Source organism: Anomaloglossus baeobatrachus, chromosome 6, assembly GCF_048569485.1.
Source record: "Anomaloglossus baeobatrachus isolate aAnoBae1 chromosome 6, aAnoBae1.hap1, whole genome shotgun sequence".
Classification (NCBI taxonomy): domain Eukaryota; kingdom Metazoa; phylum Chordata; class Amphibia; order Anura; family Aromobatidae; genus Anomaloglossus; species Anomaloglossus baeobatrachus.
The window spans coordinates 166,435,568-166,459,332 of record NC_134358.1 but is presented as its reverse complement, the minus strand read 5'-3'; the positions used below and the strand labels follow the sequence as shown (position 1 = coordinate 166,459,332).

The 23,765-nt window shown below is 49.3% G+C and overlaps 1 protein-coding gene across 1 annotated transcript in view; it reads right to left on the bottom strand.

Moving 5' to 3' along the window:
- Positions 1 to 23,765, bottom strand: part of USP14 (ubiquitin specific peptidase 14) — a 95,949-nt gene that overhangs the window by 33,315 nt on the left and 38,869 nt on the right. The window contains exons 6-9 of the mRNA XM_075314474.1: positions 16,615 to 16,673; positions 16,267 to 16,397; positions 6,878 to 6,958; positions 4,633 to 4,712 (exon numbers count right to left, since the gene is read on the bottom strand). Coding sequence (XP_075170589.1) covers positions 4,633 to 4,712; positions 6,878 to 6,958; positions 16,267 to 16,397; positions 16,615 to 16,673 — 351 coding nt within the window. The remainder of the gene's footprint in view (positions 1 to 4,632; positions 4,713 to 6,877; positions 6,959 to 16,266; positions 16,398 to 16,614; positions 16,674 to 23,765) is intronic.

Here is a 23,765-nt window from a genome sequence, read left to right as displayed (position 1 = left end):
AGCGCCAGGTCATCACAAAACCCAGTGAGTCAATCAGTGCAATAAATGTAGGCTGTACAAGGCTTCAGCAGACACGTCCTGTGCACTACTGGGAGACGGTCGAATTTTGGAATGAACACAGCAGTCATCAGAGCAACTGTTTGGATGTAAATTTTGTGAAATCTGCGGATAAATTGGGATGTTCGATTTATAAACGGACAGATAATGTTTTACATTATAAGGATAATCATGCTCCTCATATCGCTAAAAGTCTCCCTCATGGTCAGTTTGTGAGAATAAGGAGAGTGTCATACTGAAAGTTAGGTGATATGTAAAACATTTGGGCCTAATTTATCAAAGCTTTTTTGCCATTAAAGTAAAAATTACTAATAGTAAAAAGTCTCAGTTTTGGGTTCTCGCACCATTGTTGCAGTTTCACTAAATTAAGTGGGGCTCAGTCGCTGCAGAGCAAGGATGTGCCAACCGCCATTTGGCAAATTCATGACAAGCGGCAGCAATCACTACGCCACAAATCTCCCTGCAGCAAGGACTAGTAAAAATGTGCGTCGAGGTGCAAACAGAGGTGCCTAAAGATAGTCAATCTTCACAAGGGGTCGGGGTGGGGTGCAAGGCTCCCGATTGTGCCTCTTAATGAACCAGGAGCATCTGACAAGTGGTGTGCGGCTCCGCATGCATCTCTCTACAAATGTTACTTCAATCCCCGCTGGATTAAGATTTGTAGTGCCACAATGGCGGTCACACCGACCACATCACACCTACTTTGTCGGAGCTGAACGAAAACATTGCAAAAATGCCACAAAATTAAAGAGCAGCCTTGACTTGCCCCAAAATTTTAAGATTTTTCAAAGCTTTTTACTTTTATGACTCTGATCCTTTGAGCACCAACACAAAATTAATTAAATTACGTTGACAAGTGTTTGAGGAGTGACATTATTCAGGATATAGCAGCTAAGAAGAAAAAAATGCCGCAGTGGAAGGATTCTTGTATAGTCTCATTTGAAACGTTACAACAAAAAAAAAAGTGTTAAATGCGACATGGAGCTTTTAGTGTACTCTTACTATTGCTTAGTTTATGGCTGGAGCTTTATACATATTCTGATCTAGTTTTGTAAACTTATTGTGTATTGCATTTCTGCTAATTGGTCCCTATAAACCAGTCTGGGCGAGTCACTGGGATCGAGGAAGATGGCGCGTCCTCCCAAAAAGTCACCTCACATGATACCATGTAGACTCGGGATGTCAATTGTTGACTAATAATATAAATTTTGGGGTCTTCAATAAAGTATTAGGACAGTGTCTGATGGAGCCTGCACCATGTGAGCAGTCTGTGTAGAAAGCTCAATGAAGGTTGCCTTATACACCCTACATTTATTTTATAATGAAAATGATGGGTGCAGTGTGTGTAAAAGCAGGAGAGGGGGCAGGACACTGACCAACAAAGAAGTGCAGCTATATAAAATTCGGCAATGGGATGTGCTGTACTACAAAGAAAAAAAAAAAAAAAAAAAGAATGATCCATTTACTGTGTAAGACAAATAATATAAAAGCTCTTATGGAGATAGTGTACATTTTGCATATAAAAAAAAAAAAAGAAGGGAATTTTGTTACTTACCGTAAATTCCTTTTCTTCTAGCTCCAATTGGGAGACCCAGACGATTGGGTGTATAGCTACTGCCTCCGGAGGCCACACAAAGTAGTACACTAAAAAGTGTAAGGCCCCTCCCCTTCTGCATATACACCCCCCGTGGATCACGGGCTGCTTCAGTTTTAGTGCAAAAGCAAGAAGGAGGAAAGCCAATAACTGGTTAAACAATTCAATCCGAAGGAACATCGGAGAACTGCAACCATTCAACATGAACAACATGTGTACCCGAACAACCAAAAAATCCCGAAGGAACAGGGGCGGGTGCTGGGTCTCCCAATTGGAGCTAGAAGAAAAGGAATTTACGGTAAGTAACAAAATTCCCTTCTTCTTCGGCGCTCCATTGGGAGACCCAGACGATTGGGACGTCCAAAAGCAGTCCCTGGGTGGGTAAATTAATACCTCAAGTTTGGACTGTAAAAACAGCCCTTCCCTACATGGAGGCAACCGCCACCTGCAGGACTCTTCTACTTAGGCTGGCATCCGCCTAAGCGTAGGCATGCACCTGATAACGCTTGGTGAAGGTGTGCAGACTCGCCCAGGTAGCCGCCTGGCACACCTGCTGAGCCGTAGCCTGGTGCCGTAATGTCCAGGACGCACCCACGGCTCTGGTAGAATGGGCCTTCGGCCCTGATGGAACCGGAAGCCCAGCAGAACGGTAGGCTTCAAGAATTGGTTCCTTGATCCATCGAGCCAGGGTGGATTTGGAAGCCTGCGACCCTTTGCGCTGACCAGCGACAAGTACAAAGGGTGCATCCGAGCGGCGCAGGGGCGCCGTGCGGGAAATGTAGATTCTGAGTGCTCTCATCAGATCCAACAAATACAAATCCAATTCATATCGATGAACTGGATGAGGACAAAAGGAAGGTAAGGAGATATCCTGACTGAGATGAAAAGGGGGATACCACCTTAGGGAGAAACCCCGGAATCAGGCGCAGCGCTACCTTGTCTTGGTGAAACACCAAGAAGGGAGCTTTGGATGACCGCGCTGCGAGCTCGGACACTCTCTGAAGAGACGTGACCGCTACCAAAAAGGCCACTTTCTGTGAAAGTCGAGAAAGTGAAACATCCCTCAGAGGCTCAAAGGGCGGCTCCTGGAGAGCAATTAGTACCCTGTTCAGATCCCATGGGTCTAACGGCCTCTTGTACGGAGGGACAATGTGACAAACCCCCTGCAGGAACGTGCGTACCTGAGGAAGTCGCCTTATGCGCTTCTGAAAGAATACAGACAGCGCTCGTCCATTAAGGGAGCCGAGCGACAAACCTTTTCCCAAACCAGATTGCAGGAAGAAAGGAAAAGTAGGCAATGCAAATGTCCAGGGAGACACTCCCTGAGCAGAGCACTAAGATAAGAATATCTTCCACGTCTTGTGGTGGATCTCGGTAGACGTCGGCTTCCTAGCCCGTCTCATGGTGACAATGACGTCTTGAGACAATCCTGAAGACGCTAGGATCCAGGACTCAATAGCCACCAGTCAGGTTCAGGGCTGTAGAATTCAGATGGAAAAAACGGCCCTTGGGACAGTAAGTCTGGCCGGTCTGGTAGTGCCCACGGTTGGCCGACCGTGAGATGCCACAGATGCAGGTACCACGACCTCCTCGGCCAGTCTGGGGCGACGAGGATGGCGCGGCGGCAATCGGAGCTGATCTTGCGTAGCCCTCTGGGCAACAGTGTCAGAGGGGGAAACACATAGGGTAGCTGGAACTGCGACCAATCCTGAACTAAGGCGCCTGCCGCCAGAGCTCTTTGATCGTGAGACCGCGCCATGAAAATCGGGCCCTTGTTGTTGTGCCGAGACGCCATTAGGTCGACGTCCGGCCTCCCCCAGCGGCTACAGATTTCTTGAGACCCGTCCGGGTGCAGAGACCATTCCCCTGCGTCCATGCCCTGGCGACTGAGGAAGTCTGCTTCCCAGTTTTCTATGCCCGGGATGTGAACTGCGGATATGGTGTATGCTCTGTCTTCCACCCACATCAGACGCCGCCGGACTTCCTGGGAGGCTTGCCGACTGCGTGTTCCGCCTTGGTGGTTGATGTATGCCACCGCTGCGAAGTTGTCCGGCTGAATTCGGATCTGTTTGCCTTCCAGCCTCTGCTGGAAGGCTTGCAGGGCAAGATACCCTGCCCAGATTTCCAGAACATTGATCTGAGGGGTGGACTCCTCTGAAGAGAGTCCTTGCCCGTCTGAGAAAGGGGTACGTTCCTGTCTAGGGACGTTGACTTCCCATCCCATTGGTGAAGAATGTCCTATAGAAGTGGACGCAGATGAAACTGCGCGAAAAGGACTGCCTCTGCATGAGGCGTCTTAAGGGGTGTGACTGGCCTTGAAGGAGAGACTGCACCCCCGTCTGTAGTGAACGCTGTATGTCTAGCGGGAGCTGCACTATCGCTGAGAGAGTGTGAAGCTCCATGCCAAGATATGTCAGCGATTGGGTAGGTGTCAGATTTAACTTTGAAAAGTTTATGATCCACCCGAAACTCTGGAGAGTCTCCAGCGCCACGTTCAGGCTGTGTTGGCATGCCTCTTGAGAGGGTGCCTTGACAAGTAGATCGTCCAAGTAAGGGATCACAGAGTGACCCTGAGAGTGCAGGACTACTCCCACTGCTGCCATGAACTTGTGAAAAGCCGTGGGGCTGTCGCCAGACCGAAGGGCAGGGCTACGAACTGAAGATGCTCGTCTTCAATAACGAATCGTAGCCAACACCGGTGCTCTGGAGCAATCGGCACGTGGAGATAAGCATCCTGATGTCTATTGACGCTAGGAAATCTCCTTGAGATATGGAGGCAATGACGGAGCGGAAGGATTCCATCCGGAACCGTCTGGTTTTCACGTGCTTGTTGAGCAGGTTTAGGTCCAAAACGGAACGGAAGAGCCGTCGTTTTTTTTGTACCACAACCAGATTGGAGTAAAAACCGTATTCCCATGCCCCGGATGTGAGCCCCTCTGTTCAGACTGTTTCAGTGTCCAATTTCTGCTATAAAAGGATACGTTAACTCAAACTCAATGCCAAAAAATTGGTCAATAAAACTCTTTTTCTTTGGTGCAGCCGCAGCGCCCGCGGACTCCGTCTAAAGAGACAAGATGAAGGGCTAGTTAACATGTTTTGTGAAAACAGAATAAATAAATAGACAAACATGCGATACCGATAGAATATTTTTCATCTAACATATCCCTGGCCTTCATACCTTAACCCTTAAGGTACCGTCACACTTAGCGACGCTCCAGCGATCCCACCAGCGATTTGACCTGGCTGGGATCTCTGGAGCGTCGCTACATGGTCGCTGGTGAGCTGGCAAACAGGAAGATCTCCACAGCGATCAGAGATCAGCCACCAGCGACCCATGTAATGACACTGTGCTTCGTAACCATGGTACACATCGGGTTACTAAGCAAAGCGCTATGCTTATAGTTACACGATGTGTACCTTGGCTACATGTGCAGGGAGCAGGGAGCCGGCTTCTAGAAGCTGCGGATGCTGGTAACCAAGGTAACTATCGGGTAACCAAGCAAAGCGCTTTGCTTGGTTACCCGATGTGTACCTTGGTTACCAGCGTCCGCAGAAGCCGGCTCCCTGCACATTCAGATCGTTGCTCTCTCGCTGTCAAACACAGTGATGTGTGCTTCACAGCGGGAGAGCAATGACCAAAAAATAGTCCAGGACATTCAGCAACGACCAGCGACCTCACAGCAGGGGCCAGGTCGTTGCTGGATGTCACACACAGCGACATCGCTAGCAAGATCGCTGTTGCGTCACAAAAACCGTGACTCAGCAGCGATGTTGATTAGTGAGACGTGGCCTTTAGAATCAGAAGCTGAATCTTTAGGCAGAAGAATTGTCAGAACATGATAAACACAAACAGAAGAAAACAGCAGAACCAGAGTAGAATTCACTAGAACAGACAATGGAAAGTCATGTGTTTACATGCAGAGAAGTCCAGGACAGATTAGATAGCAGGGAGAAACAGTAACTAGTCCAGAATTAACCCTCAAGCTTCCAGGCTGGGCAGAACCACAAGTTCCAGGAATAATACAGGGCTACCGTATTATTGCACTGTGTTGCGAAGAGTTTATCTCCACCTAGTTTTTAGGATTTTCCTTTTTCAATTCAAATTACTTTGTAGTGAAGACATTTCACCCCCATTTCTCAGCACAATGTATAGACACTGCGCATATTTTATGAAAGTTCTCATTTGTGTTAAATAAATAGGAAAAATAGTGTTTGTCAGCTCACCACTCCCTTAGAAGAACAGCCATCATGGATCCAGTGAGACTCCAGCACGATAAGATATAAAGAAAAAATATCCAGCGGCCGTTCCTCTAAAATCAATTTTATTCCATTTTCTTTAAAAAAAGAACACACATCGAGAAAGGACACAATGTCCGAAACATGTCTGTGTGTACACTGACTCTAGGTTTCTCGGGGATACTTGTTTTTTTATTTCATCTATCATGCACCAGTACTTGTGGTTTGTTTTTTTTTTAAAGAAAATGGAATAAAATTGATTTTAGAGGAACGGACGCTGGATATTTTTTCATTATATCTTCTCGTTTGTGTTGTCCGCGTTTCATCCAGAAAGCTTGCACTTGTTTTTCTCTCATTACCCGCATGTGATCCTTTTTATACAGCAGCTGCTGCTGAAAATTTTCAAGGCTAAATGTAATTCTTTAATTTGGGAAACTAATGTACTATAATGCACAGACTTGAATGGGAGAGCATCATCCGACACATGGAAGAAACTATTGCATGGTGGAGATTGTCATGCGCAGATTTAGTTTGTGAAAAATAAAAATCAATCTGTACTGCCCCAATTAATGCATTGCTTAGTGTGCGGAGTTTTGTACAGACAGTACTCAGACCAAAAATACAGTTGTGTATTTATAGCCATCATCCAACAAGACATTGCTCCTAGTAAATCTCAACATCCTACAATAAATCCCATAATGGGTTAGACACATCTAGGTATTAGTAAACTCCTTCTTAGGCCAAAGTCACACTTGCACAAGTTTCGCATCGCATCACCCAGCACGGCTGCACACTCTCCTGACAGGAGCAGGTCGCCTGAATGTATTTCTATGCAGCTGAGAGGCTCCTGTCCAGAGAGTGTGCGGCTGTGCCTGGTGATACGGTGCAAGTCTCTCGCAAGAGTGACTCCAGACTTGCTTTTCAAAACACACACTTTTTGGATGGAATAATAGTAAGGGCACGAATGAAAGCCACCTACTGAGCAATTACCTCCATTTCTGTGTCTCCTTCTATGGCTTCTAATTTCTGCTGCAGAACCCGCATAACCTGTACCCAGCATTCATTAGCATCCTGAAAAATAAAAACATAATACACAAATTACATGGCCGACCAACATGGAAACCAGATGGGTGGCTGAACGACAACAGTAAACACCTGAGGTTCTCCCTACAGTGGCCGCTGCATTTATGAATGTAGTAAATGATAACTTGAGGCTGCCAACTGAGGAGCAGTTCTGAAACTAACTAAACATATCTAAGACTGGTCAGCCAAATGCTTATTTGGCCAACTGCCTCCTGACCCGTTCTGTTTTATGAACATGAACGCCTGTGTTAGGCAAGCACAAATGCGTTCTGAAACCCACAAACCACCTGTGGCAGTGACTAATAACCCCCAAGAGTAAAATTGGGCATTGAAATTCAAAATGTCAAATTCCTCTTTTCCCCCTCAATATTACCAAAGATGTGAGGGGAGGTCCAATATACATTACACTACAGTCCACTCCTGTAGGATAAAATGAAAACATAACGTAAATGGCCAACATTACAGAGCCGCAGTAGACTCCGGCACACAGAGGTCGGTGCCATGAGGTATTGTGGAGGTCACCTGAGCTGTAGTATGTTTGTTTAAACGTAATAAGAATATCTGTGTATATAACTAAATCAAAATGTAGATGTAAAATTATCTGTCTGTCTATGTAGCAATTGCACAGATCTATAGTATAATTCAAAGTTGTATAATCATGAAGGAGTTAACTAAAGATGATGAAGCCAGAATGTGAAGCTACAAACTCTTATCAGTAATGTTCACATAGAAAGAATGTTTTAATGAACATCTGCTGGGAGAAATAGGGGAGTGATACTCCCATACACTCTGTGTATCATTTTCAAGGCCGAAGGTGCCTTCTGTAATAATTAAGTTTCTTTCAATATAATAATGAGCTCAGTGGGTATTGCTGACTCAAGGAGAGAGCATGTTGTCTGTGTGTTCTTTGTCTTATATACATTGATATATATCGGCACTGGTATACAGCATTAATGGGGCACCGTCTCTGGATCCTAAACGAAGACTCCATTAGCAGTCTTCAATGCAAATTCCTCCCTTGACAGTATTATAGGGCTACATTCATTCAGCAAACCACATGGTAACACAAGACCATAAAAAAAAGTAAATTAACTAGAAACCGGCTCAATAGAAATATTTAGCTGGAGCTACAAGGAAGATTTTGGCCGCAACACTTGTTGCATGAACAAGGTTCGCCAGGCTATAATGCAACATAACCAATTTAATGGGGTCACATTGCAGCCCCGAGGGTATAGTGACTAACAAGTACGTTTCAAAATATCATATCTGGTTGAACTTCTTTTGAATAAATTTTGCTATCAATATACAAGGTGGCCATAAAAAAAACTAAGGTGTTTAGAGCAGTGTACAGACTAACCCAGTGGAAAGAACTGACTGAAAATTGGTATGTATGCTATGCAAGGCATGGGGAAGCTGAAGACATCTAAAAAAAAAAAAAAAAAAAAAAAAAATTTCTACCAAAACTCACCAGGAAAAACACGGATTTGTGTGTACTCACCATAAAATAGTTTTCTCTTAGCCATCATTGGGGGACACAGGACCATGGCCATTATGCTGCCTATCCATAGGAGGACACTAAGTAGATGCAAAAAGCATTAGCTCCTCCTCTGCAGTATACACCCCCTGGCCGGGCCAGGCAACCTCAGTTTTAGTACACAAGCAGTAGGAGAAAAAAAAAATAGTAAAAACTTATCTCAGAGGAACATGAGAAAAAAAAGTCATAACCAAATAAGGTTATGAGAGAACCAAGGCCCAACAGGGCAACAGGGTGGGTGCTGTGTCCCTCAATGATGGCTAAGAGAAAACGATTTTACAGTGAGTACACAAAAATCCGTTTTTCTCTGACGCCTCATTGGGGGACACAGGACCATGGGACGTCCTAAAGCAGTCCATGGGTGGGAAAAATAAAAGACGACAACACAACCCAAGGACTAGGAACCAGTCCCAGACAGCCTGGAGCGCCTACTGAGAGAGTTGCTCTACTGCAGTTTGCAGAATTTTCCTACCCAGATTTGCCTCAGCTGAAACCTGGGTATTGACTCTGTAATGTTTTGAAAAAGTATGTAGGCTAGACCAGGTCGAATGCAGAGACCTTTCCACCCTATGAACTGGGTGTGGACAAAAAGGAAGGCAGACCAATGTCCTCGTCCAAATGAAACGGGGAAGGAACCTTTGGAAGAAAATCCGAAAGGGGGCACAGAACCACCTTGTCCTGGTGAAAGATCAGAAAAGGCTCGCGGCAAGAGAGTGCTGCCAGCTTCGAAACCCATCTGATGGATGTAATTGCCACCAGGAATGTTACCTTCCTGGATAGAAGAGCAAGGGAGGATTCCTTGAGAGGTTCAAAGGGAGACCTCTGGAGACCGTCCAGAACGTTTGTACGGGGGAACTAGATGGGAAACGCCCTGGAGGAAGGTCTTGACCTGCGGTTTTTGAGCCAGGCGGCATTGGTAGAAGATTGAGAGCGCTGAGACCTGCCCCTTTAAAGGGAACTGAGAGCCAATCGCTTGCAAGCCAGACTGCAGAAAGTCGAGAATTTTGGGGATGGCCAGAGGCATAGGATGGACGTTAGTTTCCCTGCACCATGAAAAGATTTTCCACGTATGGTGGTAAATGCGGGATGAAGCAGGCTTTCGGGCGCTGATCATGGTGGCAATAACCGTGGGGGAGAATCCTGATCTTGTTAATACCCAGGTCTCAATGGCCATGCCGTCAGCTTCAGGGCTCTGGAGTTCTGATGGGAAATGGGCCCTTGGGTCAGCAAGTCTGGGATGTCTGGAAGGCGCCACGGTGCGTCTGTGAGCATTTGTATTAATTCGACGTACCAGGCGCGCATGGGCCAGTCCGGTGCTATCAGTATCACCGGGACTCCCTCTGCCTTGATCTTCCAGATTACCCGCGGCAGCAAGGGTAGAGGTGGAAAAATGTAAGGCAGGCGGAATTGGTGCCAGGAGCAGACTAGAGCATCCGCGCGATGGACTGCGGGTCGCGTGACCTGGCTATGAACGCGGGTACCTTTGCGTTCAACCTTGAGGCCATTAGATCCACGTCTGGTGTGCCCCAGCGAGTGCAGATGTGTAGAAACACTTCTGGGTGGAGAGACCATTCTCCGGCAGCCAGGCCTTAGCGACTTAGAAAGACTGCTGCCCAGTTCTCTACCCCCAGTATGTGTACCGCTGATATCACTGACCCCGTCGACTCGGCCCAGCTGAGGATCTTGTGGGCCTCGAGATAAGCCACTTTGCTGCGGGTGCCCCCTGACGATTGATATAGGCTACAGCTGTCGCATTGTCCGATTGGACTCGAATCTGACGACCCGCTCGCACGGATTTCCAGGATGTTTATGGGTAGGGAAGACTCCTGGGGCGTCCAACGTCCTTGAGCAGTGTGGTGCCGGTACACTGCTCCCGAGCCTAGGAGGCTGGCGTCCGTGGTCAGGACCAGCCAGTTCACTGGGAGAAAAGATCTCCCCTTCGATAGGGATGAGGACCGAAGCCACCAGCGGAGTGCATACCTGACTGAAGGAGTCAGGTGAAGATGTTTGTCTAGGGAGAAGGGGCTCTTGTACCAGGCCGCTAGAAGGGCTAGCTGCAGTGGGCGAAGGTACTGCCTCCATAGCCGCCACCATCCTGCCGAGCGCCTTCATGCTGAATCGAATGGAGTGAGACGGAGGACGTAGAAGGCAGCGTACCGCTTGTCGAAGAGCGATCGCCTTGTCCTGAGGGAGATCGATCAAGCCCCGACGGGTGTCCAGGGACATGCCCAGGAAGGTGATGGATCATGCTGGGACCGGGGATGATTTGTCTAGATTCAGTAGCCACCCTAAGCGGGATAGGGTGTCCACGGTGATCTGTACGCTGGTTGAGCAGTCGCGGAAGGAGGGGGGCCTTGATGAGGAGGTCGTCCAAGTAAGGGAGAACGACTACTCCCCTGGCGTGAAGGACGCTCATGGCGGCCGCCATGACTTTGGTGAAGAACCTTGGTGCGGTGGCAAGGCCGAAGTGTAGGTCTACGAATTGAAAATGGGAGTCCTGAACTGCAAAGCGGAGGAATTTTTGGTGATCTGGAGCGATTGGTATGTACAGGTACGCATCCTTGATATCTATGGAAGCGAGGAATTCCCCTTCGACCATGGATGCAATAATGGACCTTAGGGACTCCATTCTGAATCCCCGTACGTGCACATTTGTTTAGGTGTTTGAGGTCCAGGATGGGTCGAACTGACCCATCCTTTTTGGGGACCACAAAGAGGTTGGAATAAAAACCCCTGAACATCTCGTTGTCCGGGACAGGTATTATCACTCCTGCTGTTTGGAGCGAGTGGATTGCTGAGAAAAAAAGCCTCTCGTCGTTTGAGTCTTTGGGAGGTTTGAGAGAAGGAACCGACTCGGGGGTCTGGTCCGAAATTCTGTGGTAACCGGAAGACACAAGGTCTCGCACCCATTTGTCGTCTGAGGCGGCAGCCCAGATGTGTTGAAAGAGCCGCAGTCGACCTCCTACAATGAGTGTGTCTTCCGGGGAGCCAAAGGAGTCATGAGGGGGGAAAACGTCGTGGACGAGTCTCCCTAGTCCTGGACTGTTTCGGTCTAGGCTGCCATGACGAAGTGGGTTCGGGGAGAGCTGAGGTTGGTCGGTCCCTGCGTAGTCCGCGGCTAGTGGCGGGGGCAGAGCGGGATGTCGACCAACCAAAAGAGTTCCGAAAGGAGCGGAACGAGGACTGTGGACGTCTGGTGAAGGTCGTCCTGGGCTTCAGCTGGGGAAGGGAGGTACTTTTTCCTCCCGTGGCGTCAGAAATGAGCTTGTCCAGACATTCGCCAAACAAATCAGTCTGGAAAAAAGGGAAGGCCCGTGGGAGACTTCTTGGAGGCAGAGTCCGCTCGCCATTGTCGGAGCCAGAGAGCTCTACGGATGGCTATGGTATTTGAGGCGGCAAAAGCTGCGCAGGTAGCAGCGTCAATGGAGGCCTGCATGAGGTACTCCGCCGCAGCGGCAATTTGAGCTGTTACATCTGTGACGGTATGAGGGAACTGGGATTCCTCAAGCGAAGTGTTAAGGGATACCGGGACTCCATGAGGTTACCGAAGCACCTGTCAGGCTTCTCCCTTTGTTTTGTGAGGATATCCTGAAACTCTGGGTGATCAGCGAAAACCTTTTGAAATTTCCTTGCCCTCTTAAAGGAGACTGCATGGTCAGTGGTAGTGGATGGGGGATCCTCCACATGTAGAGTTTGGTGGATTGCTGATATAAGGGAGTCTATTGCAGTTTGATCATCTGGGGAGGGTGAAACCAAGGAATCATCCCGGTACAAACAGCATTCTCCCTCCTCCAGCTCTTCAGAAGCCGTCGAGAGTGTGGGAGAGCCTGCCCTGTGTGCTCCCGAGGGAGAGCCATGGGGGCCATGAGAGAGTGCTGAAGACACCCGGCCGTGTGCTCTTTTCCTAATCCCTGCAACCGGTGAAGCATGGGCCCGGATTACCTCAGAAGAATCCTCCATAGGGATATCCTCAGGCTGCGTTCCGTCCAGGGGCCCAGAAGGGTGTGGAGTACGATATTGCATAGCCAGCACCAGGTTCTGTGACAGTTTTTCCATGGATTGGGACAGGAACTGTGCCCATTCCGGTGGGCTGGGAGCCCTAGGCTCTGGGTTGACGGTTGCGGCGGTGGTATCTTAGGGGGCTATAGGGGCACAGGACTCACAGAGGTGGTGTGTTTACGTGGTAGTTCAGCGTTGCAGGCAGTGCAGGCTGAATAATAGACTATGTGAGCCTTAGCACTCTTATACCCTTAGAGTAATGCAGCCAAACGAGAACAAGTCCTGCACTGCCTGCCCTCAATTTACCTTTTGGTTCAGTGGCTCACGTGCTGATGGTTATCATGTGGCGCTGGTTTCAGGCGCAGCGTGCTGGTCGGTAGCAGACAGCTAGGGGATCCAACAGCAGGGAGACGAAAAATCGACCGCAAACAGCTGCTATGCCAAACAATTTCTTTTATTTAGACGATTTTCTCCATAGGTGCAGGTAAAAATGCGGGAGGTGGCTTGGATGCGAGTCCCTCCACAGGACTGTGGAGGGACTCGCATCCAAGCCACCTCCCGCATTTTTACCTGCACCTATGGAGAAAATCGTCTAAATAAAAGAAATTGTTTGGCATAGCAGCTGTTTGCGGTCGATTTTTCGTCTCCCTGCTGTTTTATACCCTTAGAGTTCTGCATGTTCCTAATAGGAGTATGTAAGGAGGGGGAGCAATGATATGCAGAGCTACAAGTGAAGCAGTGGGAAGCAAGGATTGTATTTGCTTCGGCGTACCTCACCAGAATCAGCCGATGGCCCTGCGTCCTCAGGAAGGAGTCTCTGTGGAGATCTTCGTGCGTTTTCCTGGGGGGGGCTTAGCGCTAAAAGAGCGCCAAGAAGAAGTCAGTGTGCCCCCCTGCTGTCGGTATTAAAAAACGGTGGGAAGGGAGCTTCGGAGTCAGCACACAGCTACCGGTAGATTATCTCTTCAAAACCAGGAGAACAGAGTAAATTAGCTTCAAAAATATCAAATAGTTTATTGACATAAATATTAAACATGCAGAGTCAGATTAGATAAAAGAGGCACAAGAGGAAAATATGGTATAAAAGGCAATAACACCTGGGGGCTGCACGACCATCACTGGGGGGGGGGGGGAGAGTCAGATCTCCATCCACCAGGCCACATGTATCCAAAAAGACAATAAAAAGCCCAAGCGGGCTAATTTATCAAAGGCAAAGCCGAAGTTTGGATAGATACCCTGGCCAAAATAGCGGAGGATATACAACAGGCAAGCAGTGGTCATACTATGGGAAAAAATGCATCGGGCAGCCCCTATTATGTAGGTAGACCCATAAGGATTCAGTGTAGAAAAAGAGAAAAGAGAAATGACCGGGACAAGCCAAATGCATGTGGACCCAATCCACAAGTACCACAAACCTGTAAGGAGGGGTGGAAATACCATAGGACGTGCAGCCAACCAGAGGTGACAGGGATGGTGAGCCCCCAGTACAGACTCCAACGTACGTTTCACGATGGTGAAGTGTTCGCTTCGTCAGGGAGTGGCATTATCTCTGTAGGAGTCCCTGCAATCAGAAAGGGACTCCCCCTCCTCCAGCCAGCACGCAGCTAGAGGGAATAAACACTGAGTTTATGAGCCCTGGGAGACCTCCCCCCGCCACCGGGAGATTATCTCTGCAGGGTTCCCTGCAATCAGCAAGGGACTTTCCCGTCCTCTAGCTAGCACGCAGCTATGGTGGGAATAAAAGACTGTAAATTCAGTAGTCCTGGGAGCCTTCCCTGCAACATCTTTCTTCCTTTGTCTGGGAAACCAGTCAGGGGGATCTCACCTTAACACTGCCTCAGTCCAGGCAATGGAAATAGAGTCAGCTTGCTGTGTTCGGCCACACAGGTGCAATGTATCAACTCAGAGCCTGCAAAGAGGGGCTGAGGAATTGTGCCTCTGCCCTGGGCTCTGGAAAATCGGTGTCTGTGGGACCAGTCGTCCAGTAAAAAAGGCAGCACAGGATCCAGCATCGCAGGAGGGGGTACGTGGAGGCAATACTCCGCGTTCCCGCCTGTTGATGGTATTGGGAGATCGGTCCCTAAGGGAAACCGTTGCCCTCAAAAAAATAACAAAAACCTTGAAAGGATGTGCCTCCTACAGACACCAAGCTAAAACTGAGGTTGCCTGGCCCGGCCAGGGGGTGTATACTGCAGAGGAGGAGCTATGCTTTTGCATCTACTTAGTGTCCTCCTATGGATAGGCAGCATAACACCCATGGTCCTGTGTCCCCCAATGAGGCGTCAGAGAAAAAGTGAGCGGCCCAAAAACCATGTGCTGATAACTGGAGATGTCACAATTGTTCCAGAGACTAGCAAAACTGTTCAATATGGCCGCCATCATGCATGGTGATCATGTTCATCCTATGCAAAACATGCTCGACGCTTAACATGTCTGGTGGGATGCTATACACTTCCGAAATGATGCGGTCTTGAGGTCAGCCAGGGTGTCAACATTTCCCCGATAAACACGCTCTTTCAAGTGTCCCCACAACCAGAAATCACAAGGACAGAGATCGGGCGAACGCGGTGGCCATGCGTTAGGGAAGGAGCAGCTCGTCGGGAAAATGTGCATGTAGAACGTTCACACGGTTTGTGATGTGAGGAGGTGCTACGTCATGCATGAAGGTGATCGTCTGAAGACACTGCTGCTATTGGAGTTGAGGAACGACCACCATTTCCAGCATTGTCTGGTATCTCGCTGCTGTCCTGGAACAGGTAGCAACCCCAGTTGGCCTCATTTATTTGTAAAAGAACAGTCCGAGGATGAATGATGAGGTGAAGCCACACAAACGGTTACCTTTGGTGAATGCAGCGGAACCCCCCTCAACTGCAGGCGGATTTCCGGTAGCCCGTATCCGACAGTTGTGTGCTCAGTATTCCATTCAGAAAAAATACGCTTCATCGCTACACAGAATATTCCATGGCCAGTTGCCATCCACTTCCACTCTCAAGAAACATGAATGCAAATGTCATACGGGTATCATTGTCACGAGGAAGAAGTTGTTTATTATGGCTATTTTTGGATGGGTATGCCCACAAGGCCTTTTCGGAGAACTTTCCACACGGTGCTGTACGGGAGCCCAAATGGCCTGGAAACACTGCGTGCACTGCTATTCTGGAAGGGTTGTTCGGCCCCTGTTCCACGATGGCAGTGACAATGTCCTCCACAACCGCTCTGCTTACCAGTCGTCGCCCGCACCCTGGCTTAACATTCAATAAGTCTGTTGCCTCAAAATGTGTCATCACCTGTCTCAGCGAATTGACAGCCATTGGACTGCTACGTGTGTGAAGGTCTTTCAAACGACGAAAGGCTCTCAGTGCAGCTGTAGCATTCCTGGCATTGTCATAAAACAACAACACTAACAGCGTATGATCCGTTCAAAGAGACAGGCATCTTGCAGACTGAGTTGCAAGGTGCACTCTCACTGTACTGCGCCACTTTTTCACCTGGTGGGGATATTTGGTATAAAAAAAAAAATGTAAGATGCTTTCCGTTTCACCATGGTTTAAATAGCATACATACCAATTTTCAGCCAATTCTGTCCACTGGGTCAGTCTCCAAACACCTTAGATTATTTTATGGCCACCTTGTTTGTGAAAGCACAGCGACCATGATAATTTAGTCAATATAGCAGGGACAAACTTTCGTCATGCATCAAGTGTCGGACAAAGCCACCATGCAACCCAAGCCTTAGCATTACAAATGGCATCTTTGGTATTACCTGTTGTAGATACTGTCCTTGGTCACCTTTTTCTGCAAACTGTGGAAAGGCCATGTGTAAGAACTGTAGAAGGATGATTGGCGGAATACTAGCGGAGGTCTTGTCCATTGATTCATATAAATCACGAAGAGCTAAATTGTAAAGAAGATGGAAGGGTCAGGTATTTGATGCAGTGTCATGAGAGTACAAGAAAATGAGGCACAGAGGTTACACAGCTACAGCCACAAGGTCTAATTTAATGCAACTGGTCTTGTCAGAAAGTTTCCTTGATCCCTAACTTTGTTGAAGTCTAGTTTCCTCTCATCTTCTTAGCATATATTTACTCTAAAGAGAAAAAAGGACACCAACCTGCAGTAATATACTGAGCTGAGGCCATTTCACCAGACGCTCTCAAGGCACCTGTATAGCTGAAATAAATGAACACAAACATCACAAACCTTTGCACTCCACCATGTGAGCTAATATACCACCATACAAGCCAAGTTATAGGACACCTATAATATTACCAATACTTTGTTTTATATTGTCCATTTTCTTGATGGTATGATGAGAGGGTGTGATGCAACCCCCTTCATGAATCTTGGGCATCTGACATGCCATGCACATCTGTACGCTACGCTAGAAATCTTACTCCAATCAGGGACTAGAGTAAGGCTTCTGGAGTACGGAAGGCTGCAGCTTGTTATGAATTAGAACAAGCCCCAGCTATGCCCATTTCAGCGGAGATGGGAGAAACTGGGAATCTGCAACATTTCAAAGTTTTTATTCCACTTTTTTGTTGCAAGATCTTAGATTAATTATGGCTTAAATCTCTAAATCCGTGTCAGATCTGCCTCTAAGAAGAAACCATAGATTATAAGTGGTTAAAAGTGCTGGAAGACACAGTAAGTGCAAATAGGGTCTTATCCTAAAACACTGTTAGCAAAGGTGCTGTAAGGGTAGACTCACCTGGTGTGGTCGTGAGAGTCACAGGCACCGTAATGGCATAAATATGGCTGCAGCAGAACCCACATGGAGATGCAGTTCAAATATGGGGAGAAAAGTGTTAATAAACCGCACTGCCATAGAAAGGAGGATCCATGTAGAAGGAATGATTTTATCTACGCGTTTCAAAGCCTTATGGCTTCTTCCTCAGGACAAGTCAAAGACTTCGAAACGTGTAGACAAAAACAATAAAAATCATTCCTTCTACATGGATCCTCCTTTCTACTGCAGCGCGGTTTATTAACCCTTTTCTCTCCAAATTTGAACTGCATAGATTATTAGTGGAAGATTTTCCAGAAAAATGATAGAGTCCCCCACTGACTTCCATAATACTAAGCACACAAGTCAACCCTGTCCAACTGCTTCTTAGGAGTACAGAACACCTGAGCATGGTAGAGCTCGATCATCCCTATAGAATATACATCTCACATTTACAGTTTCTAAAAAGTTGCTAAATTTTAAATTTGCAAAAAAGAGAATTTTGTTTACTCACCGTAAATTCTTTTTCTTATAGTTCCGACATGGGAGACCCAGACCATGGGGTGTATAGCTTCTGCCTCCGGAGGACACACAAAGTACTACACTAAAAGTGTAGCTCCTCCCTCCGAGCATATACACCCCCTGGATGACAAATCTAGCCAGTTTAGTGCAAAAGCTGAAGGAGGACATCCACCCACAAGTAGAGATCGAGTAAAAACCGGAATAACCGGTACCTCTGTCTACAACAGCCGGTGAAAACACACGGAACAAGAACTGCCAACAGGCAACAGGGAGGGTGCTGGGTCTCCCATGTCGGAACTATAAGAAAAAGAATTTACGGTAAGTAAACAAAATTCTCTTTTTCTTTATCGTTCCTTATGGGAGACCCAGACCATGGGACGTTCCAAAGCAGTCCATGGGTGGGAAATAAACAGAAACTGAGAAGTAGGCAAAACCTAACTTCACAAATGGGCGACAGCCGCCTGAAGGATGCGTCTGCCCAATCTCGCATCTGCCGAAGCATGAGCATGCACTTGGTAGTGCTTCGAAAAGGTGTGCAGACTAGACCAAGTGGCAGCCTGACAGACCTGCTGAGCCGTAGCCTGGTGCCTGAAAGCCCAAGAGGCACCGACAGCTCTGGTCGAGTGCGCCTTAATCCCCGGCGGGGGAGGCACCTGAGAACATTGGTAGGCATCGGATATGGCCGACCTAATCCAACGAGCCAGCGTCGGTTTAGAAGCCGAGAGACCTTTGCGCTGACGGGTGGTTAGCACAAAAAGAGAGGTGCACCGCCTGAGAGCGGCGGTGCGTGACACATAGATCCGGAGCGCCCGCACCAGATCTAAAGTATGCAACGCTTTCTCAAAGCGATGCACAGGGGCCGGACAAAGGGAAGGCAATGAAATGTCCTGGTTAAGGTGGAAAGGGGAAACCACCTTAGGGAGAAAGTCCGGAGTCGGACGGAGAACCACCTTGTCCTGGTGAAAAACCAAAAAGGGCGACTCCGAAGAGAGCGCAGCCAAATCAGAGACTCTCCTGAGAGAAATTATGGCCACCAGAAAGACCACTTTCTGTGAAAGTCGAAACAAAGAAACCTCCCTAAGCGGCTCAAAGGGGGGTTTCTGTAAGGCCGTGAGGACCAGATTAAAAGGTCCCAGGGATCCAAAGGCCGCGGGTAAGGAGGAATGATGTGAGATGCGCCCTGCATGAAGGTGCGCACCTGGGCCAGTCGGGCGATACGCCGCTGGAACAACACTGACAGAGCCGAGACCTGTCCCTTGAGGGAATTGAGGGATAGTCCTAGCTGTAGACCGGACTGTAGAAAGGACAGGATGGTCGGCAAAGAAAAAACGGCCAAGGAGCATGGCCGGAAGAGCGACACCAGGACAGGAAAATTCTCCAAGTCCTGTGGTAAATCCTGGCCGAGGAAGACTTCCTAGCCTGAGTCATAGTGGAGATGACCTCGGAAGGAATGCCGGAAGCAGTCAGGATCCAGGACTCAAGAGCCACGCCGTCAATCTGAGAGCCGCAGAATTCTGGCGGAAAAACGGAAGGTCTGGGCGGTCCGGGAGATGCCACGGCACCTCTACGGACAGATGGAGCAGGTCTGGGTACCAAGCTCGCCTGGGCCAGTCTGGAGCAATGAGGATGACCCGACGGCCCTCCATTCTGATCTTGCGCAGGACTCTGGGCAAGAGAGCTAGAGGGGGAAACACGTAGGCCAGACGGAACTGGGACCAATCCTGAACCAGTGCGTCCGCTGCCAAGGCCTGAGGATCGTGGGAGCGAGCCACGTAAACCAGGACCTTGTTGTTGTGCCGGGAGGCCATTAGATCCACTTCCGGAGTGCCCCACTTGCGGCAGATTGACCGAAACACTGCCGGATGCAAAGCCCACTCGCCGCTGTCCACGGTTTGACGGCTGAGATAATCTGCCTCCCAGTTTTCTACGCCTGGGATGTGGACTGCGGATATGGTGGACATGGAGTCCTCCGTCCACTGAAGGATACGTTGAACTTCCAACATTGCTAGGCGGCTGCGAGTCCCGCCCTGGTGATTGATGTAGGCAACTGCTGTCGCGTTGTCCGACTGGACTCGAATGTGCTTGCCCGCCAACAGGTGGTGAAAGGCAACGAGAGCTAGGAGCACAGCTCTAATTTCCAGCACATTGATCGAGAGGGCTGATTCGGACGGAGTCCAAGTGCCCTGTGCTCGGTGGTGGAGAAATACTGCTCCCCAGCCGGAGAGATTGGCATCCGTGGCGAGGATCACCCAGGACGGGGTCAGGAAGGAGCGTCCCTGAGACAGAGAGAGGGGCCGAAGCCACCACTGAAGAGAGCTCCTGGTCTGTGGCGACAGAGCCACCAGCCTGTGCAAGGAAGAGGTCCGCTTGTCCCAAAAGCGGAGAATGTCCAACTGCAGAGGACGCAGATGGAACTGGGCAAAGGGAACCGCTTCCATTGACGCCACCATCTGACCCAGCACCTGCATGAGGTGCCTGATGGAATGACGGCGGGGCTTCAACAGAGAACGCACCGCCAGATGAAGGGACTGCTGTTTGACTAAGGGCAGCTTCACAAGTGCCGGCAGAGTCTCGAATTGCATCCCTAGGTATGCAAGTCTCTGGGTCGGGGTCAGAGTGGACTTGGGCAGATTGACAAGCCACCCGAATTGAATAAGCGTGGCGAGAGTGAGCGAGACACTCCGCTGACAGTCTGCACTGGATGAAGCCTTGACTAGAAGGTCGTCCAGGTAAGGAATCACTGCCAACCCCTGGAGGTGCAGAACCGCAACCACTGCTGCCATGACCTTGGTGAATACACGAGGGGCCGTGGCTAACCCGAAGGGGAGAGCCACGAATTGGAAATGTTCCGATTGCAAAACGTAGCCAACGTTGGTGTGAAACCGCAATTGGTACATGCAGATAGGCATCTCTGATGTCGATGGATGCTAGAAAATCTCCTTGGGTCATTGAGGCAATGATCGATCGCAGAGATTCCATGCGAAAGTGCCGCACCTGAACATGCTTGTTGAGAAGCTTGAGGTCCAGGATGGGCCGGAAGGAACCGTCCTTCTTGGGGACTAGGAAGAGGCTTGAGTAGAAACCTCTGAACCGTTCCCAGGCGGGAACCGGTACAATTACTGCAAGGATGCCACGGCCTGAGAGAAGGCGGCGGCTTTGGAGCAGGGGGGAGTGGACAGAAAAAATCTGTTTGGCGGGCTGGAAGAAAATTCTATCCTGTAGCCGTGGGAGATGATATCCCGCACCCACTGATCGGAGACGTGTTGAAACCACACGTCGCCAAAGTGGGAGAGCCTGCCACCGACCAAGGACGTTGCTGGCGTGGCCAGATAGTCAAGAGGAGGCTGCCTTAGTGGCAGCGGCTCCTCCGTTTTTCTGAGGACGCGGCTTCGTGCGCCAGCTGGGTTTTCGATCCTTGGCTGAGTTAGTGGACGAGGCTGAGGGCTTAGAGGATGACCAGTTAGAGGAACGAAAGGAATGAAACCTCGACTGGTTTCTGCCCTGGGCAGGTTTCCTGGTTTTAGTTTGTGGCAAGGAAGTACTCTTCCCGCCAGTAGCTTCCTTAATAATTTCAACCAGTTGTTCACCGAACAGCCGGGACCCAGCAAAGGGGAGCCCAGCAAGGTACTTCTTGGAAGAAGCGTCTGCTTTCCATTCTCGAAGCCACAAGATCCTGCGGATCGCGAGGGAATTAGCGGAGGCCACCGCCGTGCGGTGAGAAGCCTCCAGAATGGCAGACATGGCATAGGATGAAAAAGCCGAAGCCTGGGAAGTTAAGGCAACCATTTCGGGCATAGAGTCCCTGGCGAGGGAATGTATCTCCGCCAGAGAAGCAGAGACTGCCTTAAGAGCCCACACTGCCGCAAAAGACGGGGAGAACGAGGCCCCTGCCGCCTCATATACAGATTTGGCCAGAAGGTCAACCTGGCGGTCAGTGGGATCCTTAAGTGAGGTGCCATCGGCCACCGATACAACTCTCCGGGCTGAGATTCTAGACACCGGAGGATCTACCTTTGGTGAATGAGCCCACTCCTTGAACACTTCTGGTGGAAAGGGAAAACTGTCATCAGAACTACGCTTTGGGAAGCGTTTGTCAGGACAGGCCCTGGGCTTGGTCACAGTGGCCTGAAAACTGGAGTGGTTAAAGAACACACTCCTTGCTCTCTTAGGTGAGGTAAACTGGTGTTTTTCTACCAGAGAGGCTTGTTCCTCTGACACTGGTGGATTGAGGTCCAGTACGGAATTAATGGACGCAATCAAGTCACTAACATCCGCATCACCTTCAGATAGATCAATGGGGTACATAGAGGTAGCGTCCGAGCCCACAGTAAAGGCATCCTCCTCGCCCTGCAATTCAGCTCGTGAATCAGAGCCGTGGGACGAGGAAGGAGAAGAGTCCCTGCGTCTCCGTTTAGGAGGACGGGGTCCGGGAACAGATAAAAAATCCTCTGTGAGCTCTGCAGAGCGAGTCGGAGCAGCAGAGGCGCCCTGAGAGGGGGGCTGATGCATGCTCAGCAGAGTTCGGGACAGCTGTCCCATGGAGTCGGCAAAGGACTGGGAGATAGCTTCAGAAAACGATGCTACCCAAGCCGGGGGTTCAGCCACCGGGGCTGGAGCAGCCGGAGGGACCCCTAGGGAGACTCCAGGCTGAGGCACCACCATGTTAGAGCAGGCATCACAATGTGGATATGTGCTCGGTTCAGGCAGTATGAGCTGACAAACAGTGCATATAGAGTAAAGCCTTGCAGCCTTGCTCCTAGTGAGAGACATGCTGCTGAGGTGGAGGTTCTGCAGTAAAGAACACACTCCTTCAGAATGACCCCCAGAGAGTGTACAAGAAAGTCCACAACAAGAGGTTGTGGCTTACCAGACCGCTTTTTGTGTGCCCTCCGGATTCCACAGCTTGGACCCCCAGACAGATGCAGCAGCTGCAGCAGCCAGCACCGATCAGTGTGTGAACGCTGATAAAATAGCGCCGGAGTGAGGAGGGGGGGGCGGGGTTTATTCCAAGAGCGGGAACCGGAGGGCCAAGGAGAAATACAGGGGAGGGAAACATCTCCTCAGAGAGGAGTGTCCTCGCCTGAGCTGACCGGCCGGTGGGCGGCGCCGCACTGTTCCCCTGCATGACTGACATGCAGGGGCAGTGAAAACGAAACTAGGCCACATCCGAAGCCAGGGCCTAGATTATCCCATGCGGCCGACGAGCAGGCACCCTCGACGTGGTTCTCAGGAAAAAAAACAGAGAACCGGCCGGAAATCACAGCAAAGTGAAATAACACACTCTCCCCACAATAAATGTACAAGGGACCTCTCAATAACGTCTCAATACTTAGCTTATGAGACGCAGGGCCAGGTCCCTGAGGGGTGAGCGCTCCGTCCGGCAGGGTCCTGAAAGGGCTGCGGATGGAGACCGGTCTCCTGCAAAGCAGTGAGAACCGTGATGGCTCCCACTTCAAGCCAGAGCCTCAGGGGATGGTGAAGGAGCGCGGCATGTGAAGGCTCCAGCCTTGTAAAATAAACCTTAACAGCACCGCCGACACAGTGGGGTGAGAAGGGACATTCCGGGAGTCCAGATTGGACCCGCTTTTCTTCCAAATCTTTGAAATCAAAAATCAGATGAGAATGCATGTGTGTGTGTGACCTCCTGAACACAAAGCATTGAACTGGCTAGATTTGTCATCCAGGGGGTGTATATGCTCGGAGGGAGGAGCTACACTTTTAGTGTAGTACTGTGTGTGTCCTCCGGAGGCAGAAGCTATACACCCCATGGTCTGGGTCTCCTATAAGGAACGATAAAGAAAGGTGTGCTTGTTTTTCACTCTGCTCCTCAATCTCAAATAGCTCATTTAAGAGGCTACTATTTACAGCTAGGTTCAGAAATATTTGGACAGTGACAATCTTCGTGATTTGGGGTCTGAATGCCACTATTTATTTTTTTATATAAAATGAAAACGGAGATGCAATTAAATGAAGACTTTCACGTTTAAGTAAAGGGGTTGAACAAAAATATCCTG